Source organism: Amblyraja radiata, chromosome 15, assembly GCF_010909765.2.
Source record: "Amblyraja radiata isolate CabotCenter1 chromosome 15, sAmbRad1.1.pri, whole genome shotgun sequence".
Lineage (NCBI taxonomy): Eukaryota > Metazoa > Chordata > Chondrichthyes > Rajiformes > Rajidae > Amblyraja > Amblyraja radiata.
Genome location: NC_045970.1, coordinates 43,987,672 through 44,007,701, shown reverse-complemented (window position 1 = coordinate 44,007,701; position 20,030 = coordinate 43,987,672). Strand labels below are relative to the sequence as shown.

General features: G+C 41.6%; 1 protein-coding gene across 1 annotated transcript in view; it reads left to right on the top strand.

Moving 5' to 3' along the window:
• arid5b (AT-rich interaction domain 5B) overlaps positions 1–20,030 on the top strand; it is a 153,074-nt gene that overhangs the window by 52,106 nt on the left and 80,938 nt on the right. The window contains exon 4 of the mRNA XM_033034284.1: positions 3,163–3,420. Within this exon, the coding sequence (XP_032890175.1) occupies positions 3,163–3,420 (258 nt within the window). The remainder of the gene's footprint in view (positions 1–3,162; positions 3,421–20,030) is intronic.

Genomic DNA, 20,030 nt, shown 5'->3' with positions numbered 1-20,030 from the left:
GCATCTGCAGGTCTTTGTTTCAGCTGTTAATCCATCGCATTTGGGACTAAGATGGAGACGTTTTTCTTTGGGGGGGAGGAGGGAGAGAGGTTAGAGTAGGTAAGGGGAGTGGAAAAGTTGAAGAAGGCTCTTGACCCGAAACATAGTCTGAAGAAGGGCCTTGACCCAAAACGTCACCCATTCCTTCTCTCCAGAGATGATGCCTGTCCCGTTGAGTTACTCCAGCATTTTGTGTCTATCTTCGCATTTGGGACTAAGTTTGGTGCCCCATGGGTTACGAGTGACTTGACTTCCAAAATTCCAACTTTATTGCAAATTCTCCCATACATTTTTAAAGCATTTTCCAAACCAGAAATAAAATAAAATAATTCATGGTGTTCAATAATCACTGGAAACAATATATATTCACCTAGTCTATTTATGGGTGTAGTTATTAAATGAAACAAAGAAATTATAGCAAGTGTACAATTATGTGTTATAGAAAATGGCCATTTTAAACTTATGCAGAAATCAACTTGCAGACTGTTCTCGGATAGCCCGGGGACTGCCTGTATCGACAAATGCCAGAGTTAAGGGCCTGTCCCACTTTCATGACCTTTTTTTACTCCTGGCCATTTTTCATCATGTTGAAAAAACGCCCTGACTACTTGATGCCACGAGTACCTACGACTAGCATCACGACCTGTTACGACCTCGTGACGACCATGCTGCGAGTACAAGTCAAGGGCAAACTCGGCAGAGGTCGTGAATTAGGTCGTGAAAGTGGGACAGGCCCTTTACTGAGAACCCAAAGACGGAATTTCATGTGCAAATGCAAATGTTCAAGCTGAACTTGCATAAGCAAAAACAAACACAAATAATAGTCACACATCATAGGAATCAAATGGAAACACTGATTTGGTCAAATTTTCCACAGCAAACCCAGGGTTGCAGAGATGGAAGGTGCTGCAGCTCAGATCAACTAATTTTGCACAGAAGATAAGACACAAAGCTGGAGTAACTCAGCGGGTCAGACTGCATCTCTGGAGAAAAGGAATAGGTGATGTTTCAGGTCTCGACCTGAAACGTCACCTTTTCTCCAGAGATGTTTTTCTGACCTGTTGAGTTACACCAGCTTCTTGTGTCTATGTTTGGTTTAAACCAGCATCTGCAAATCCTTCCAACACAATTCAGCACTGAAACAGCGATTGGCATTTTAACTTGCTGGTCTGTATAATCAAGCCAGCTATTCATTTACTCAGCAAAATAAAGTGGGAAAATATCTTAAGTTGCAGCTTATGACTAAAAATGGAGCTGAATTCTTAATCATTCTGGTCTTGATTTTATTTCCTAGTATTTTAACTTCCTTAATGCATTTCCAAGAACAGTATCGTGCTTTGGAATGTCCAGCAAACCAGTAAAGCTGGTAACATTCTGAAGAAGGGTCTCGACCCGTAATGTCACCCATTCCTTCTCTCCAGAGATGCTGTCTGTCCTGCTGAATTACTCCAGCATTTTAACCATATAACAATATAACCATATAACGGGTACCATATTATTGTACTTACTTCTAATAAAAAAATAAAATAAAATAAACAATTACAGCACGGAAACAGGCCATCTCGGCCCTACAAGTCCGTGCCGAACACTTATTTTCCCCTAGTCCCATCTACCTGCACTCAGACCATAACCCTCCATTCCTTTCCTATCCATATACCTATCGCAAACATTTCTGTCTATCTTCGGTTTAAACCAGCTTCTGCAGTTCCTTCCTACACAACTACATGTTGCTGTTTTTGCTCTTCCAGCGTGGTAACATGATAAATAGCTACACATGTGTCATTAAGCAAGGTGTGGCATTTGACAGCCTGAGTTAGTGCTGGGTAATGAGTCTATTAGCCATTATTGTGCCATTTCCTGTTTAGGTTGCAAGTGAGCTCCCAGTATACAGCAGAAGACTTTTTTAAAATCTGGTATTAAACTGTGATTTGTTATGTATTAATTATGTATGTGTTTTGCCTTCAGTCTTTCAGCTAAATATTTAAACAGACAACAAGCAAGCTTCCATCACTCACATTATTATATTCATGTGTATTTTTTTTTAGATTGATATCAACAAGCCTTCAAGGCTATTTCTTGCATAATGTCACAAATGGATTGTGCTATTTTTCTTGCTGCATTAGATATTTTCTTGCTGCATTTAATATTACTGACGCTATCCTGTATCCTATTGACATGAAATGTGTTTAATTTACACAGTAACACAATGCAAAGACAGCTGCTGTAGTCTATGGTAATGGAATATGTCCATGTTCCATCCCCTCCTACAGCTAATAATCTTCGAAGATGGACACAAAGCTGGAGTATCTCAGTGGGACAGGCAGCATCTCTGGAGAGAAGGAATGGGTGACGTTTCGGGTCGAGACCCTTCTTCAGGCTGGTTAGGAATAAGGGAAATTAGAGATATGGACGGTGATGTGGAGAGATAAACACCAATGAATGAAAGATATGCAAAAAAGTAAAGTTGATAAAGGAAACGGGCCATTGTAAACTATTTGTCGGGTGAAAATGAGAAGCTAGTGCGACTTGGGTAGGGGAGGGATAGAGAGAGAGAGAGAGAGAGGGGGGGAACGCCGTGGCTACCTGAAGCGAGAAAAATCAATCTTCATACCACTGGGCTGTAAGATGCCCAAGCGAAATATGAGATACTGTTCCTCCAATTTGCGTTTAGCCTCATTCTGACAATGGAGGAGACCAAGGACAATGGTCTGTGTAGGAATGGGAAGAATTAAGTGTCCAGCTACCAGGAGATCAGGTTGGTTCACACAGGCTGATCGCACCCAAATCGCAGTAGCTTCTCATTTTCACCCTACAAACAGCTTACAATGGCCTGTTTCCTTTCTCATCGTTTTTTGCATATCTTTCATTCATCGTTGTTTATCTCTCCACATCACTGCCTATATCTCTCATTTACATTATCCCTAACCAGTATGAAGGTGGGTCTCATCCCGAAAAGTCACCCACTCCTTCTCGCCAGAAATGCTGCCTGTCCCGCTGAGTTACTCCAGCTTTTTGTGTCTATCTTCAGTCTAAACCAGCATCTGCAGTTCCTTCTTACACAGCTAATATTCCTCAGTGATAATAACAATGTTTGTCTCTCTCCCTCTCTCTCTCTCTCCACAGATGCCGAGGATGATGATGTTGAAGATAGTGGCGACACAGACGATACCAAAGTCATCGTCCTCAGTTACCCGCAGTACTGTCGATACCGTACCATGCTGAAGAGGATTCAGAACCGATCGTCCGCATGGTTGGTCGACCAGTTTGTGATGGCATTGGGTGGCATTGCGATCCTGAACGAAAGTACCCGCATCCTGTACTGTCGCGACACGTTTGATCATCCAACTCTGCTTGAAAGCGAGAGTGTCTGCGATGAACTTGGTAAGTGCGGGAACTCTCATCATAAAATGGTAACTTGAGCTCAATAACATGGTTGAAATACTAGATGTCGTAAAAGATTGGAATTTTAACTGCTGGACCATGTAACTATGCAGACTTTAAAGATGCCAAGATCGGTTGTAATGTAATAATGTACGTTTTACATTACTAAACCACAAAGACTTTTTTCGGATGATATCTGCTTGCTGTGGGGCCCTACTGGATGGAGCGTTATATCAAATTCTTCCAAAAACTGGGTTTGGCTTTGATGTAGAGCAAAGAGGTCACTCGTACCCTTGGATAGAGATTTTGAGAAATAATTTTTAAGGAGTAGCGAAAATGTTTTCTATGTAATCGGAACCGAATGGTTGAAAAACAAAAGTTTGAATTTGTTATTGGTAGGAAATGTTTTGTGAATGGATGTGGAACAATGGACAACAAAGAGCTAGCTGGACTGAGTTTGCCAAGGCTGGCGTTTTGCTGCAGTGGAATTGTCAGCATGATTAAGGTCACATTTTAAACAATTATCTGTCACATTTAAAAGCTATCTGAGTCCAGCCCATCCTGACAGCAGAATAACGTGCTGTGGTACTTGCTTCAGAGTTGGAGCACAGAAACGCCACGCTTTCACAATTTAGTGTCAAATCAAGTGCACTTCACACTCAAGTTAGATTTAGCTCTTAGGGCTAACGGAATCCAGGGATACGGGGAGAAACAGGAACAGGGTACCGATTCTGGATTATCAGCCATGATCATATTGAATGGCGGTGCTGGCTCGAAGGGCCGAATGGCCTACTCCTGCACCTACTTACTATGTTTCAATGTTAGGTTATATTGTAAATATATTTTTAAAATATATGTAAGCAGAGCTTTGATTCCCCACCCATGGTAGGAGTATCAAAAACAAGGGCATAGGTTTGAGGTGAGAAGTAGGAGTTTTAAATGAGACCAGAGAGGTAAGTTTATTTCACACAGAGAATGGTTGATATCTGATGTGTGCCGGCCATCCGAGGTTTGGTTTAGTTTAGAGATACAGGGTGCAAACAGGGCCTCCGGCCCACCAAGTCACGCTGATCATCGGTCACCGGCTCGACTAGTTCTATGCTTTCCCACTTTCACAATCCTACACGCGAGGGAAAAGCCAATTAACCTACAAACCTGCACGTCTTTGGAATGTGGGAGGAAATGAAAGCACCTGGAGAAAACCCACAAGGTCACAGGGAGAATGTACAAACTCTGCACAGGCAGCACCTGTAGTCAGGTTTGAATACTGGTCTCTGGTGCTGTGAGGTGGCAACTCTACCGCTGTGCCACTGGCAGGGGAATCAAGCACATTTACCACATTTAAACGGCATTTAGACAGACATTTAAGTAGGCAAGGCAAAACAGAATGTGGTCCTAATGTGGGAAATGGGATCAGTATAGGTGGGCAAAAAGGTCAGGTCGAATGTGATGGGCCGAACAGCCTCTGTGCTGCACAAGTCTGACTTTTGTTGTCTGTCACTGCCTTGTTCAGCAACGCACATGAAAATAGGTGAAAAGCTTTAGTTTGCATGTTGTATAATTAAATCAGATCAAAGTATACATGAGTACAATCCTGCTGTATGCAAATACAGTTGGAATAGAGTTTTGGAAGAGTGGGGCAATTGTATTGGATAATAGTGGATGCTGTTCTAGGACCAGCCCACAAAGAGTCTCCACCATCCGGCGCCATCTTGTGCATCCTATGATGGCATAGTGCAGAGCCTCTGCACCGATATGGCAGGCAAAGGCCTTAGCGTATTTATGTGCAACAAGCCAGTTTTTGTTGCATCCCAAAGCAACACCTTTGCAGGCGCGAAGCAAATTCAAAACAATGTTAAAAGCCACCCACCCTTCACAAACATAACACCTTTTTTCAATCAGCTGCCAACACCGAGACTGTGGTGTAGGAAGGAACTGCAGATTTTGGTTTACAACGAAGATAGTCACAGACTAGACTAGCACTGCTTTCTACACCCTGCAATGTATACTATGATTCTAATTGGTTTACGTGCTAAGTACCTGCCACCAGCACAAAACAAATGTGAATATTTGAGTATAATTGCAACATGGAACTCTGAAAAGCATATTTGATTATTGAAAATGCATATTTGGATTATCAACATTTTTTCTCATTCATGCAGGCAATTTAGTTTATCAAAATGCATGACAAAAATAAGTCTCAAAAGTGTTTTGGAACATCAAAGAAATAGCCCATGATAGTTTAGAGATACAGGGTGGAAATGGGTCCTTTGGCCCACCGAGTCCACACGGCCCACCAACATTAGCATTAGCTAATAACATTTCACATTCGCTCTAATTTATCCCACTTCCTCATCCACTCCCTACACACTAGGGATAATTTTAGAGGTCAATCAATCTACAAACCTACACCTACAACCGGAGGAGTCCGGAGGAAACCCACACGGTCACAGGGACAACATGCAAACTCTGCACAGACAGCACCCGAGGTCAGGTTTGAACCCCGGACTCTGGCACAGCTGTGCCACAGTAGTGCTGCCCTATTCAACATTTGTATCTGGAGTAAAATCTATTATGTTTATGGTTCCTTTAACATAGTAAAATGTTCCGAAGAACTTCACAGGCATTCAATATCAAAGACCAATTAACATTGAGTCAAAGTAAGTGATGTTGGGATAACCATTCACAAGTCTTGTGAAACAGCAGGATTTTTACAGACTGAGTGGAGTGGAGGGGAGTGAAAAGTGGGAGCGATAGAGAGGTGCAGGTGAAGGATGCTGCTTTATTGCTGCGATAAATAGAGTGTGAAGTCTGCATGAGGTCATGGTTGTAGGATGATAGAGATCTTGGGGAAGCAGGAGGGAATTAAACACCTTTGGAAGAAAATATATATATTTTTTAAATTAAATAAACACTCTGAACTAGTTCTTCCTGCTTTGACCAAAAGTCCAAAATCCTGAATTGGCCAAACATGTGTCGAGGAAAAGAAAGCTCTCTTGTTAATTGTTAATTGCCTCAATTAAACTAATCTAGTTAACAGTCTTGATTACCAGCTAGCAAAATGGGATGAGTTTATATTCTCTGTTGGATGGCGGAAACCAGCCAGATTCCATTTCGAGATTATAAAATGCTCGAGTTTTTATAGGACTAAAATAAACATGATATCAGTCTTGTGAAGGGTTGGGTTGTTGATTCAGAGCAGGTATTTCTGCTGAAAAATCACATTCTGTTGGACGGTTGCCAGCAGTGAGTAAAACTGACAGAATGCAGTTGGTAATATTGGCTATGGTTGCTTTATTTGGAAATATCAACCTTGAACTTTTGAGCTCTGGAATTCTGTCTCTCCAGCTGCCTGTAGATTATCAAATTACTTTAATTAGTTTCTTTGCAGATTATTATCAGTGTCTGCAACTATAAATTTAAACTGGCTTCTGTGCCACTTACATTTTGAGAACTCAAGGCAAGCTTAAAAATAAGAAAAAAAACTTTGAATAGTTGCCCATTCTGGGCAGTCTGAGTGGAAAAATACACAATGGGTTGACTCATTTGTTCAGATAATGTGTTTATGACCACAGTATGCATGGAACTATTGATAGGATTATTAACATCAATTATTATTGCACATACTTCAGCGTTGAATTTTTGGTGAATGATAGGTTTAATATACTCATAATCTAAATGGAATTCTTCTAAAGACTGTTCGAATTCCTTTCTAATGTAGTAATCGCATAACGAGATAAATGCCATTTTGCATTACCCTGACATTGAGAACAGCACAGCAATCCTGGCACTGTGACAATAACACTTCAGTGGTGTAGTGTAAAATTGCACTTTCAGTATATGTCACAGAAATAATAGATAAATGCCAGGACATCATTTGACAGCTGTAACCTATACATGGGCAAGTTCAGCTATTTGTAAACTTAGTTAAGCTTCAGTCTGGTAGCTCATAATATCAAATAACTTCCACATTTAGTTTATAGCCTTATGACTGCACCCATGCATCCATTAATATTTATCTGTCTACCTGTCTATTTTTCAGTCTGTTTCAGTATCAAACTATGCACATCTATTTTTAATACTGGATAGGGCACCCTAGGGTCACTCTTCACATGCCAGATGCTTTGCATCTATTACACTCTTGTTTCTGCAGGTACAAAACAACCTTAAAAATACACAGTAAAATGTGAATCCATGCTGAGCGCTTCTGAATGCATTTCAATGTAATACTTAACCATTTGCAAACATAGCGCATCAAACAAAATTGAAACCAACTATTTTAGTTTAAGTTTATTTCAAAACATTGACTTTGAGGTAGTCTTTGACAAAAAGACACTTCGGAATTAAAAAAATAATCGAGAGTCAAGAGTGTTTTATTGTCATACGTCCCGAAACGGAGCATTGAAATTCTTACTTGCAGCAGCACAGCAGACATGAAAACACAGTACTCTGTAAACACCATAATAAACAATATAATTCTCAAGTATTTTTATGCAGTATATAAAAAGCAAACAAACAATAATAATAGTGCAAAGACAAAAAACAATGCCCCCAACTCGATGTAGTTCGAAGCTTAGTTGGAGGTAGTAGTGTTTAATAGTGTTTAATGATGGTTGTTGGGAAGAAGCGGCTCCTGAACCAGGACGTTACAGTTTTAGGACTCCAAAAACCTCTTCCTGGTAGCAGGAGTGAAATGAGAGCGTAGCCACGGTGGTGTGGGTCTCTGAAGCCGGTTGGCTGAAACCATATATCCTCCAGCAAACTCACTTTGGGGAAAGATGCATGATATTTATGAATTAGTGTTATATTTTCCTTTTGAAAAGTTATTTTAATTTTATATTTCAATGTATTAAATTTAAACATGAAGACTTGGTGCTCAACAATAAAAAAGTGTGTCAAGACATTTTTAAACTATTAATTAATGCGACCAAGAATGAATGTCAGTTCTACAATGAGAAATGACTGGGTGATGATGTTCTATAGAGTGAAAAGTACACTGCGTTTTCCAGGTTACCATGGTAAAGCGGTCAGGAATAAATGTTCTCTGTGTGAGCTATTCCTTAACCACAAACAGTTTTAGCAATCAATATATAATTTGATATAAATAATTAACTTGCTGATTCTTGCTTTGAATATATTAAATGACTTTACCATGCAAATATTAGTAGCATTGTTTTCGCTTCCACTTCATGATGAATCACTGCCTCAAGTATTAAATCTCCATTGGTTCACTCTCTTCGCTCGCTTTTCCTTCCTCCGTTTCATTCCATCTAAAAAAAAAACGTAACTTTGGAGTAGTTTTGTCAAATGAGTCTCTTGGGTTGAAAAGTGACTTTTAGTCTTAATGAAACTGAGCCTGAGAAGCAATGGAAGTGGGAGCACTCCAAGGCCTGTTGGACCACCCTGTTCTTTACCCCATACAAAATTCTTAAGGGGTTGGACAGGCTAGATGCAGGAAGATTGTTCCCGATGTTGGGGAAGTCCAGAACAAGGGGGTCACAGTTTAAGGATAAGGGGGAAATCTTTTAGGACTGAGATGAGAAAAACTTTTTTTACACAGAGAGTGGTGTATCTCTGGAATTCTCTGCCACAGAATGTAGTTGAGGCCAGTTCATTGGCTATATTTAAGAGGGAGTTAGATGTGGCCCTTGTGGCTAAAGGGATCAGAGGGTATGGAGAGAAAGCAGGTACGGGATACTGAGTTGGATGATCAGTCATGATCATATTGAATGGCGGTGCAGGCTCGAAGGGCCGAATAGCCTACTCCTGCACCTATTTTCTATGTTTCTCTGTTTACTTAGACCCTTTTAAAAAGGCTCGATGCTTCCAGTAGGAGTGATGCATTTCACAAACCTTTCCTTTGTAACAGTAAATCGTAAAAGTACAGAAGCTGGAAATCCAAAACAAATCGCACATTAAACACACAGCAGGCCAGGCAGCCTCCGTGCAAGGAGAAATGGTTAAAGCTTTGGGATTGGGATGCTTCGTCTGAACTGGGAACAGAGAAATATAAGTTAATTTGTTTCCGAAGATAGACACAAAATGCTGGGGTAACTCAGCAGGACAGGCAGCATCTGTGGAGAGAAGGAATGGGTGCCGTTTCGGGTCGAGACCCTTCTTCAGACTGAAAGTCACGGGAAATGGAAACAAGAGTTTGGGTATCAGTGGCCACTGCCTGTAGTGATCCATTATTCACAAGAGGCGGGCAGCAATTAAATTACGAGAGCATCACCAAAAAGCACCAATAGCTTTTGGGTGGTTTAGTGTCTGGAGAAGATATCTGGCATCCTTGATTAAAGACCTGCCATTGCAAAGCATTTGAGCTCAACCTTAACTCAACCAGTGGCAGTCACAGTACCAGCAACACAGGCATAGTGAGGAACAGGCAACTTGGAAAGACAATGGTTCAATGAATCAATGATACTTTATTGTCAACTTTCCTTAGGTACACTGAAATGCTTTGGTTTGCATACAACCTGGTAAAATGACACAGTAGATCTCACCTAGGCGGTACACAAGAGTTGCCACGGTTCTGCCGCTGACAAAGTTACATAAGTTTACGGAACAGTCTTGCTTTCTCTACCTGCTACCGCACATGACAGCAGGCAGCTCCCCCTCCATTCTCACCGGCCCCCTACCGGGTCCCCCATGTTATGCACGCCCCCCCCCCCCCCCCCCGCTGGGTCCCCCATTGTTCTCGACAGTGATGAATGTCCATTGATAATCATCATTTTATTTCTATACTCAACATCTGTGGTGAATCTGACATTTACACCGTGCCATTTTTGATAAAATCTGAAAGAAGGAACGAGTCTGTATTTATGTCACACTTTCCGATGCTATCAGGATGCCCATTTTACTGCGGAGCCAATGAAGAATTTTGAGTTTGTTTTAATGTAGGAAATGCAACAGCCACTTTGAGCACAACCAGGTCTCATAAAGAGTAATGTGAAAATGACAAGTTTATTTGTTTTATTGATATTCGCGATTAACAGTGGCGTGTGCACTAGGGGAGGTCCCGTTCTCTCTCTTTTAGTCTCGCGATCAGCATGGAAGCAGGTTCTTCAGCCCATGAATCCACACTGATCATCGATCATCCATTCACACTAGTTTATTTGCTATCCCACGGTAGGGGGCAATTTTACAGAAGGCTTGATTGATAGGGGTGTCGGGGGTTATGGGGAGCAGGAGAATGGGTTAGGAGGAGAGATAGATCAGCCATGATTAAACGATGGAATAGACGATGGGCCGAAAGGCCTATTTCTGGTCCTATCACACAACATTATAAACCTACAAGCCCACATCTATGGGATGTGGAAGGAAACCAGAGCACCCGGAGGAAACCCACTCGGCACAAGGAAAGCATGCAAACTCCACTCAGATAGCACCCAGGTCGAGATCTAACTTGGGAGTCTGGTGCTCTGAGGCAGCAGCTCTACTAGCTGCACCACTGTGCCGCAGCCCTCTTTAAAATCGTGGGATCTTACAGCCACCAAAATGGTCAAAGTTTATCTTCTCACGCCAGATATCGGCACATCTGACGGTATTACACTGAAATGTGAATGGGTGCTCGGGATGCTTTCCTCAGTAAAGGTACAAAGGATGCGAAATTGAACCAACCGGCCTCTTGAGTCTTCGCTGGTTAGTAAGAACCCGGCTCCACGGGATAGCAGGCATGTCCCTCATTCAATCTCCCTCAGACTCCAGTGTTTCATTTAGTTCATCTCTTGCCGCTATAACTCCACAGCTCTTTTGGGATAGAAAGACCCTTTTGAGAGAAGTTCCTCCTAATCTTCCTTAGTACCTTAGTTCTGAATAACCCCACTGTGGGAATCATCCTTCCCACATCGCCATCAGTCAACCTCCTCAGAATTGTATGTTTCAATGAGATCGCTTCTATCCTTCTACACTCCAAGGAGCGCAAGACTGATCTGCTGACCATGTCACCATGAGTCAGCCCTTCTATTCAGTGAAACAACCGATTCAACCCGTTGTTGCCTCAGGGCCGCACAATAGTGCAGCGGTAGAGCTGCTTCCTCCCAGCGCTAGAGACTGGGGTTCGATCCTGACTACAGGGGTGCTGTCTATACGGAGTTTGTACGTTCTCCCCGTGACCGTGTGGGTTTTCTGTGGTTGCTTCGCTTTCCTCCCACAATTTAAGGACGTACAGGTTTGTAAGTTAATTGGCTTCAGTAAAATTGTAAATTGTCCCTAGTGTGCAGCATAGTACTAGTGGACGGGGATCGCTGGTCGGTGTGGACTCGGTGGGCCGAATGTATCTCTAGAGTCGAAAGGTGCAGGAAAATTATTCCTTGATATGGATGCCCCCAAAATAGTACTCGGTGCACCAGGTGTTGTCTGGCAAGCACCCTCTAGATTTGCATGAAAAGTTTATTTGAAACTCTATAATACTTGCAGTGAAGTAAGTAGCATGGTGACGCCACTCGTTGAATTAGTCAATGTCATGCTCTGGTTGCAAGCAGTAATTCAGCTGCAATCTGGTGCAAGTCATTGTGACAGTAACTGGAGTTTTAATGGCAATCAAGTGATGAAGTTGATATAGACTCAAGGAGCTGCAGATGCTGTTTTCCAAAAACAATGTATTGGAGTAACTCAGTGGGTCCGGCAGCATTTTAGAGAACATGAATTTGATGTGTTTCTCTTAATGCATTTATAGTTATAAGAAGCCCCCGTATGTACAACTTGGTGGGGGGGAGAGTGAATGGGGATTGGGGGGGAAATGCAACCAATTTTCTGGCAACATTTCCTTACCATCCAGTTTGCTGCTAAGAAAGCATTGGCCATGATTCAAACTGATATGATGTATAGCCAAAAGGAATGCAAGCTACCATTTATATGACAAGGTTGTTTTTACAAAAAAAGCAGTCTGTGTCTCAAGATGAGCACACAGATATAGAGAATGGCAGCCAGCGGGGGATGGGTCACCTGTGTGCACTTACATGGCACAGAGCCAAAACCATATAAACTTGAAATGCTGTCCTGACCATACATCATGTGAAATGTATGCTGGAATCAGGGCTGTTAAAATGAATATGACACTATACAGAGATAAACCTTGCTGCTGTGTTGCAGGTAGAATGTTCAAATTCCATTATGAGGATAGATTTCCCCCTGATCTTGCAGCTCTGTAAATGTTGAACTGTTACTATAGGTTTTTTTTAAATTAAGTTATATTTTAATTCAACTTACTGTGATCTGATCTTGTGAAATTGGCCTGGTGATAAACTGCCATTTGTTCTTTCTTTATGCTTCTCTTAAGTACCTTGGTGACTTTGAAATGTTTCTAGTTCACTATTTAAAATATGCACTCATGAACAATAAACTTCTGACTGTTCTTCAGCAAATACTTCCTAAAACATGCATATCTCTCTTATCCCATTTATGAAATGTGCACCCATTTCATTGGATTTATCTTAAAAGCCAAGACAAGGCACATGTCCAGAGATCAGGTTTTGTCTATTTCCTATGCTCTAAATGCTCACTTGGCTTCGTTCTGTGCCCCCCCCCCCCCCCATGTCATGAAATTGTCTGTCAGCAGAATAAAGAGGACAGCTCCCATCCTAAAATGTACGATTCCCAACATGGTCACAAGAGAGTTGGACTTTACTTTAGAGATACAATGTGGATACAGACTCTTTGGCCCACCGAGTCAGCACCGACCAACGATCACCCCGTACACTGGCACTATCCTACACACTTGGGACAATTGACAATTTATGGAAGCCAAGACACCTACTCATCTGTATGTCTTTGGAGTGTGGATGGAAACCGGAGCAGCTAGATAACATCCACACAGTCACAGGAAGAATGTAAAAGCTATGTACAATACAGGTCGGAAGTTAGACACAAAAAGCTGGAGTAACTCAGTGGGACAAGCTGCATCACTGGAGAGAAGGAACTGGGGACGTTTTGGGTCGAGACTCTTCTTCAGACTGATTTTCCTACACAGATTGGAAGTAGTTTATGACAATTTTCTGCACAACAGTATAAGAAAGATGTCAGCCCTTTCTGACTCCTTTCCCCCTGCAGCTGCACAGCTACAACAACAATGGGAAGTGAGGGGACAGAGTCAGAACTAATACATTTACTCGTATGTAGCCAGTCACTGGAATGGGCTCCTTGAGCAGCCAATGAGAAGCTGTTGTTATGGACTTGTTGACACAACACAAGGGTATCATGCTGAGAAGAATAGGTGGGTTTGGATCCATGGTTCCCAATCTTCATCTGTGGAATTTCCTCACCTCATGCCAGCCATGGTTTGTTGACAGTGACCGATTGCAGTGATTAGCTGACCTCTCGATTATCACTGTCTCCGGTGGCCTCCCCATGTGGATGGAGCCTGGTCTTTTTGTCATCCAGCAATTCCTATTTCTATGCTTTCCAACTAATGCCGCATACTGAGTTTCCTTGCCAGCAATACAGGAAAGAAGAGCTCCCATGCGCATCTAATGCCTGAAATATGCTGCAAAAGATGCTATAGCCGATAATGTTTCTATACTTGTGCTTGTAATCTGATTTCAATCTCCTACTCCGTATCTCACAGTGTTTCCACTTTTATTTATTTATTTATTTTAAATTTTATTAGAAGTAAGTTCAATACAGTGGCACCTTTTTTCAGGTGCCAAATATATGTTAACCTGATACATTCTCTGTACAACTTCATTTTTTATTTATTTTTTAAAGAGAGAAATAAGAAAGAAAGAGATAGTAGAGAGTAGAGAAAAGTGTAGTGTGTATAATAAAAGAAAGATAGTGAGGAAGAGAAATAAGAAAGAAGAGAGAGCAGGGGAGAGATTAGCAAATAGACGCTATGAGATGAGTTTTTATATTGTTGATCATCTTTCACCCATACCTGAAACACTTGCTTTTTACGATACAGTTGCACCACATGAATCCAAGAAATCAATAAATGGAGACCAACTCGTTAAGAATTGGTCTTGTTTATCTATTAGGAGGAGTCTCATTTCTTCAAGGTATGCTGTGTCCAACATATTTCTAATCCACATTTTAAGCGTTGGTATAGTTGTATTTTTCCAAAATTGAAGTATGAGTTTTTTTGCTGTTATTAACCCATAATTAAAAAATGAGTTTGCACTTTGCTGGGATGTAATTGCAAATGCTTATTGGTCCTGTTGCATAAGCCTCGATTGTAAATGATGTCAGATGGTTTCGCTGTGAGGGCACTGTGGCTGTGCACAGTTGTGTCGATGGCAACAGTCGATGGGTAACTTACAACGGTAACTTATTTTTCTGCAACCTGGGAGTCCTGGTACAGCCAACCCACCCAAACTCAACTAATTCAACGCATGCCATGAACTGAACTATAAAGCTACCTCGTCTATTTTGCTTTCTAGGTAAGCAAGCCGAGGTGTTGCTGCACAGTGCGTGCCTTAATAATATTACATTGTTCATTATTGAAATGAATTCCAGTATGGTAGCCTGTCAACATCCCTTGCCTTTGGCCAGTTGTTTAAGCCTTGCCCACTTTGCTAGATTGCATCAACTATTGATATGTGGTTTATTGACTCAAAGCTTTGTGAAATATATCCCAGCACTTCACATAAATATGGTGCAAGGTTAAACATACAGACCCTTTTGAATGTATTGTGAAATTTCAGGCAGCTCTATATTTTGTAATCAAGTCATGTATCCAGTAGGTTGTGCAACACCAGATGACTAAATAATCTTTTATAAGCACATCACATTTTTCCATTAAGGGAAACATTCACTGCGTTCTTTTAAAAAATAAAATAATTGACCGTGCAATGCTGAACAAAATACTCTATTTACATGTACTTCTGGGATGGATAGGTTGTGGATGAGGGAAAGAAAATACTGTTGAATTATATTCTGATGAACCTGCAAGAAATATTAATGAGGCTCGGCAGCAACTCTACACATAAGTTACCCGAAGGATTTGTTATACCAAAGTCTTTTGGTGCTGCAGACTTCAGTGTGTAGTGCTCATTATTAATCAATTAGCCATGATCTCTAACTGAACAGCAGAGCAGACTCGAGGGGCTGAAAGGCCTTCTGTTCTGAGGGTTTTTTTTAGTGCCTCATGCTGGCAAATATTTTGCAGAGCCACAGATGATCACAATTGTGTTTTTTTCATTCTGCAGGGGTGCTATCCTTCAACGCCTTTTGAGATTCTTTTCTTAAGTCTATTAAGTACTCTGCATTTGGTGAGGCCAACAATGGCTTGACATTAAATTCCATTCATGTTCAAGTCACTCCATGATCTTTTTCTTCCTCATTCCCATTAATTACTACAGCAATATAGACCTGTGTAAAAACTGTTCTTCCAACTCCAGCCTCGTGTACCGTCTTCAATACCTTTGTTCTACCATTGAGGTCTGCGTCTTTGTGACTCATGATCTCTCCATCTTCCACCCCTTTTCATAGGATGTTCCATAAAGTATCCCTCCGACCTAGCTCTTGGTTCCCTGCTCTAACATGCATCCCTTCTCAATAACACTTCCGTGGAGTACTGTGGGGATGATTCACTTGGTTAAATGGCAATTGTTGTTTTGCAGTGATATCATTGAGAGTTATGAGCAGTTGTTATCTACCTGCGTTTTGGAAATATGCCAATATGAGTTTGTTGAATCATGCAATCTGAATTGCTGTCATTCATTCATGCTTTGGGCAGCTACCCCCCCCTCCCCCCGCACCCCAACTTAATGCAGCAACTTCCCAATCTTGCAGCCTCTTAGGGTTCATTTTTGGCAGTCCCGCAGTCTCATCAACCCAGCATTTAATATTCCTATATCCCCCATGGGTTTAGCTTCTGGATCCACCAATACTTCAAAGCAGATTCATAAGTTGGAAGCAATCTCAAACTGCCCTTGATTCTGGCACTCAGTAAACCAGCTCCTAGTATTAGCAATTAAAATAGTTTGTGCTCTCAATTGATCGTTCTTTCAAATTATGCATGCACTACAACAAAAAAAACATTTTAATATTTTGCATGCACTGTTTATCTTGCACGGCATCAGATTTGATCCCCAGTGCTTTTGATTTATTCAGCATGGTAATTAATGCCTGTATAATTTATAATGCAGTCTAAATATGCTTGTATTGTGTGCATTGAAATTGCTCTATTGTAACATTAAGGTTTAAATAAAGAATAATACATTTTGGAAGATTCAGGATTAACCCCAGCAAATGTAACACACCTGGTTTAATGTGTGGACAAATGTTCTCTCTAAATTCAATTTTGATGCAGCATATTCACGTAAAACACTGTGTTGTGAATTTGCATCTTCCTTCAAATCAGACATGCAAATTTATCCTGACTCACTCCCATTGTGTGCCAGGAAGCAAGGTGTGTAGAAAGATAGGAACCTGTTTTACCTACTTGCACTGTAAGTCACATGATTGACTTTTCTGAATTTGGTAATTTGCAAAGGTTTACATGGAGGCAATACTCGCAATCATTAAAAAAAAAAAAACTTGTGCAACTACAAGAACAACATTTTCTATGCAGAGACCCAGAAGTGCTTGGAGCTGATATAGGTCAGTGCCAAATACAAGCATAAAATGCTAGGGATACTCAGCATACTGGGCAGCATCTGTGAAGATAGAAGCAGAGTAAACATTTTAGATGAATGTCATTTCATCAGAATTGTTCTGAGCTCAAGTCTTGTTATAAGCTGACAACCTTTCATCATTGATCCCGTTCTCCTCCCCAGGAATGCTGCCTGGCTTGCATGAATATTTACAGCGTTTTATTTTTAACTCAGGTTTCCGGCTTCTGCGATGTTTTGTTTTTGTGTGTCGTTTGTTTATTAAACTTAATTTGGCGCTGCCCAAAAATGTAGACAACAGTGACATTGTGTCACTTTATGACAATTGACACCAGTGCCCTAACCTGTGCTCCGACCAATTCCCTGATCATGATCAATCTCTACACTCCATCATTAGCACCTACCTTTGTAGTTACTCAAAGCTGACATGACAAACGACTAAGTCCTTGAAACAGAGCATGTTCCAGAACCTGGAAAGTATGTCTGAGGGAGTTTTGGACCTACAAAGGAGGGGTTGGTCTGCAGCAGTTTGAGAAGTGGGGTAGGTCAGTGGGAGTTTGTTGGTAGAACTAGGGTAGCTTTGTAGCAGTTGGGGCCTAGAGAGGTGGGGTAGATATATATGGGAGTTTGGTGTCAAGAGAGGTGGGGTAAATGTATGGGTGTTTACGGCTTGGAGAACTGGGGTAGTTTGTGACCGAGAGAGAGAGAGAGAACGTAGAACATACTATATAACATTATAGTGTGTAGGAAAGAACTGCAGATGCTGGTTTAAATCAAAGATAGACACAAAATGCTGGAATGGGTGACGTTGTGGGTCGAAACCCTTTTTCAGTCTGAAAGTAACGGGAAACAGAAATGAGAGATATAGACGATGATGTAGAGAGATAAAGAACAATAAATGAAAATATGCAAAAAAAGCAAAATCCAGTTTGAGAAAAAGTCACTTGATGTTGCAGTGGCAGTTAGCAGCTATGACATCACAATGGGATCTCATTTACATAAACTGCCTGTGAGCAGTGCTCCACCCCACAATGACATCACAACAACATCTAATTTACAAAAAAAGCTGCTTCCACCTCACAATAACACCAAGGGGGAGGGGGGAGGGGGGGAGGGGGGGGGGGGGGGGGTGTAAGGAGGGGAGAGCGGTTGCGGAGGGAGGGAGTGATTGAGGTTAGGGAGTGACTGAGGGTAGGGGAAAGGAGGGTGAGGGAGGAAGTGAAGGAGGAGAGGGAAGAGAAGAGGGAAGGTGAAGAGGAGGCGGAGGGAGTGTTTGGGGGATATGGGGGAATGAGCCGCGCCTGCGCAGTTGTGGGCTATGGGTGAGTGGTGCAATATTACATTGGGGGAACACGGGTGAGTGGTGGAAAAGGGTTGCATTGGGGGAACAGGTGAATGGTGGAATATTGCGTTGGGGAACAGGGCCCAACGGTTCAGGGGGGTAGGGAGGGGAGAGGGGTAATGGAGGGAGGGAGTGACTGAGGGTAGGGGAAAGGAGAGGGAGAGAGAGGTGAGGGAGGAGAGGAGAGGAGGGGAGAGAAGAGGAAGGGTGAAGGGGAGGGAGAGTTGGAGGATGAGGGGAAGTGAGCCGCGTCCACGCATTTGGGAGCTATGGATGAGTGGTGGAATATTGCGTTGGAGGAACGGGTTACGTTGGAATGGGTGAGTGGTGGAAACGGGTTGTGTTGGGGGAACGGGTGAGTGGTGGAATATTGCGTTGGGGGAACGGGTGAGTGGTGGAATATTGCGTTGGGGGAACGGGGCCCAACGGGTCCCATTTGGTCTAGTCTCGTTTAAACTTTGCCCCACTCACCTGAATGCTGTACCCTCTAGTATTTGATTTTTCCATCCTGGGATAAAATGTCTGACCATCTATCCTATCAATGCCGCTCATAATTTTATTTGATGAGGGAGAGGGAGTTTGAGGCCTTGTCGGGGTGGGTCGGTCTATGGGATGTCAGTGGAGTGAGTAGAGATAAACTGACATTCCAAAATTAATTCTACACGTGAATTAGATAATTTGGTATAAAACAATAAAATGCATTTCAATTGATGCTAGACGCATGCTTGTAATGTTACATGTTAATTCATAAATCGCGATGGCAACTGGAATAATATTGAAGCAACGACTTGAGCAACTTGATTGATTCACACTGAATGCATTTGAATGAGTTGCACTTAACTAAAATCTTTTTTGATCTGAATTTAGTGAATCAGTGTTATAATTTATTTGTGCCAATCAGAAAAAAAGTCAATTTTTCCAAGTGCCTCAGATAAATTTAACATCAGCTGAGCATTTAAAGTGTGATGTTCTATGTTTTAATTACATTTATGCGCAGCGCTGACACATTGCAGTAAATTTAAATTACTTACAATGGTACGTACCCAAGTAAGACTTGCCAAGCTCTTTGTGCCCATGTGTCTTTACCTTTGCTGGTAGTTTTTGAAATCCTATGATTTCTTATTTGTATAAATGTGGAGGGGGGAGGGGGGGGGGGGTGGAAGGAAAATGTATTTAAATCAAGCTATCAATTGCATTCCTTTCTGACATTGCGAAACTAATAAAAATTCCATTTGGATAGCAGCAATTGGATTACTTTATAAGGAAAAAACCTTGCCTTTGGCTACTTTGTCCTCTGAACATATAATGCATTTTTTTGCTTCAGGGAATATTAATGACAATAGTGCTGTAGTATGTGATATTGTAACTCGGACACATACACTGACTCATGGCAGCGTGCATGTCATTACTTGTTCTGAAAGTGGAGCACTCTGCTGAGGATTTTGTTTTTGTGAGTAAAACAAATTATGATTTTTAGGAAGAATTATTTTGTTCAGACTTGCTTTCACTGTCTTGGCACAGCTTGTGTGTGCTTGGCTTTTTTTGTGTGTCACCCCCTCTTCCTGGTAGTAATGGGTGCCTTAATATAGGAAGCGTGCACGACTATCAGTTCTGTTCTCTAGTTTTTTTTTTAGCAGAACCTGCTGGTATTTTGCGTGCATTAGAAATGCATTGAAGAAATTGTGGACTTTAGTAAACTGAACAATGAATTGATGGTC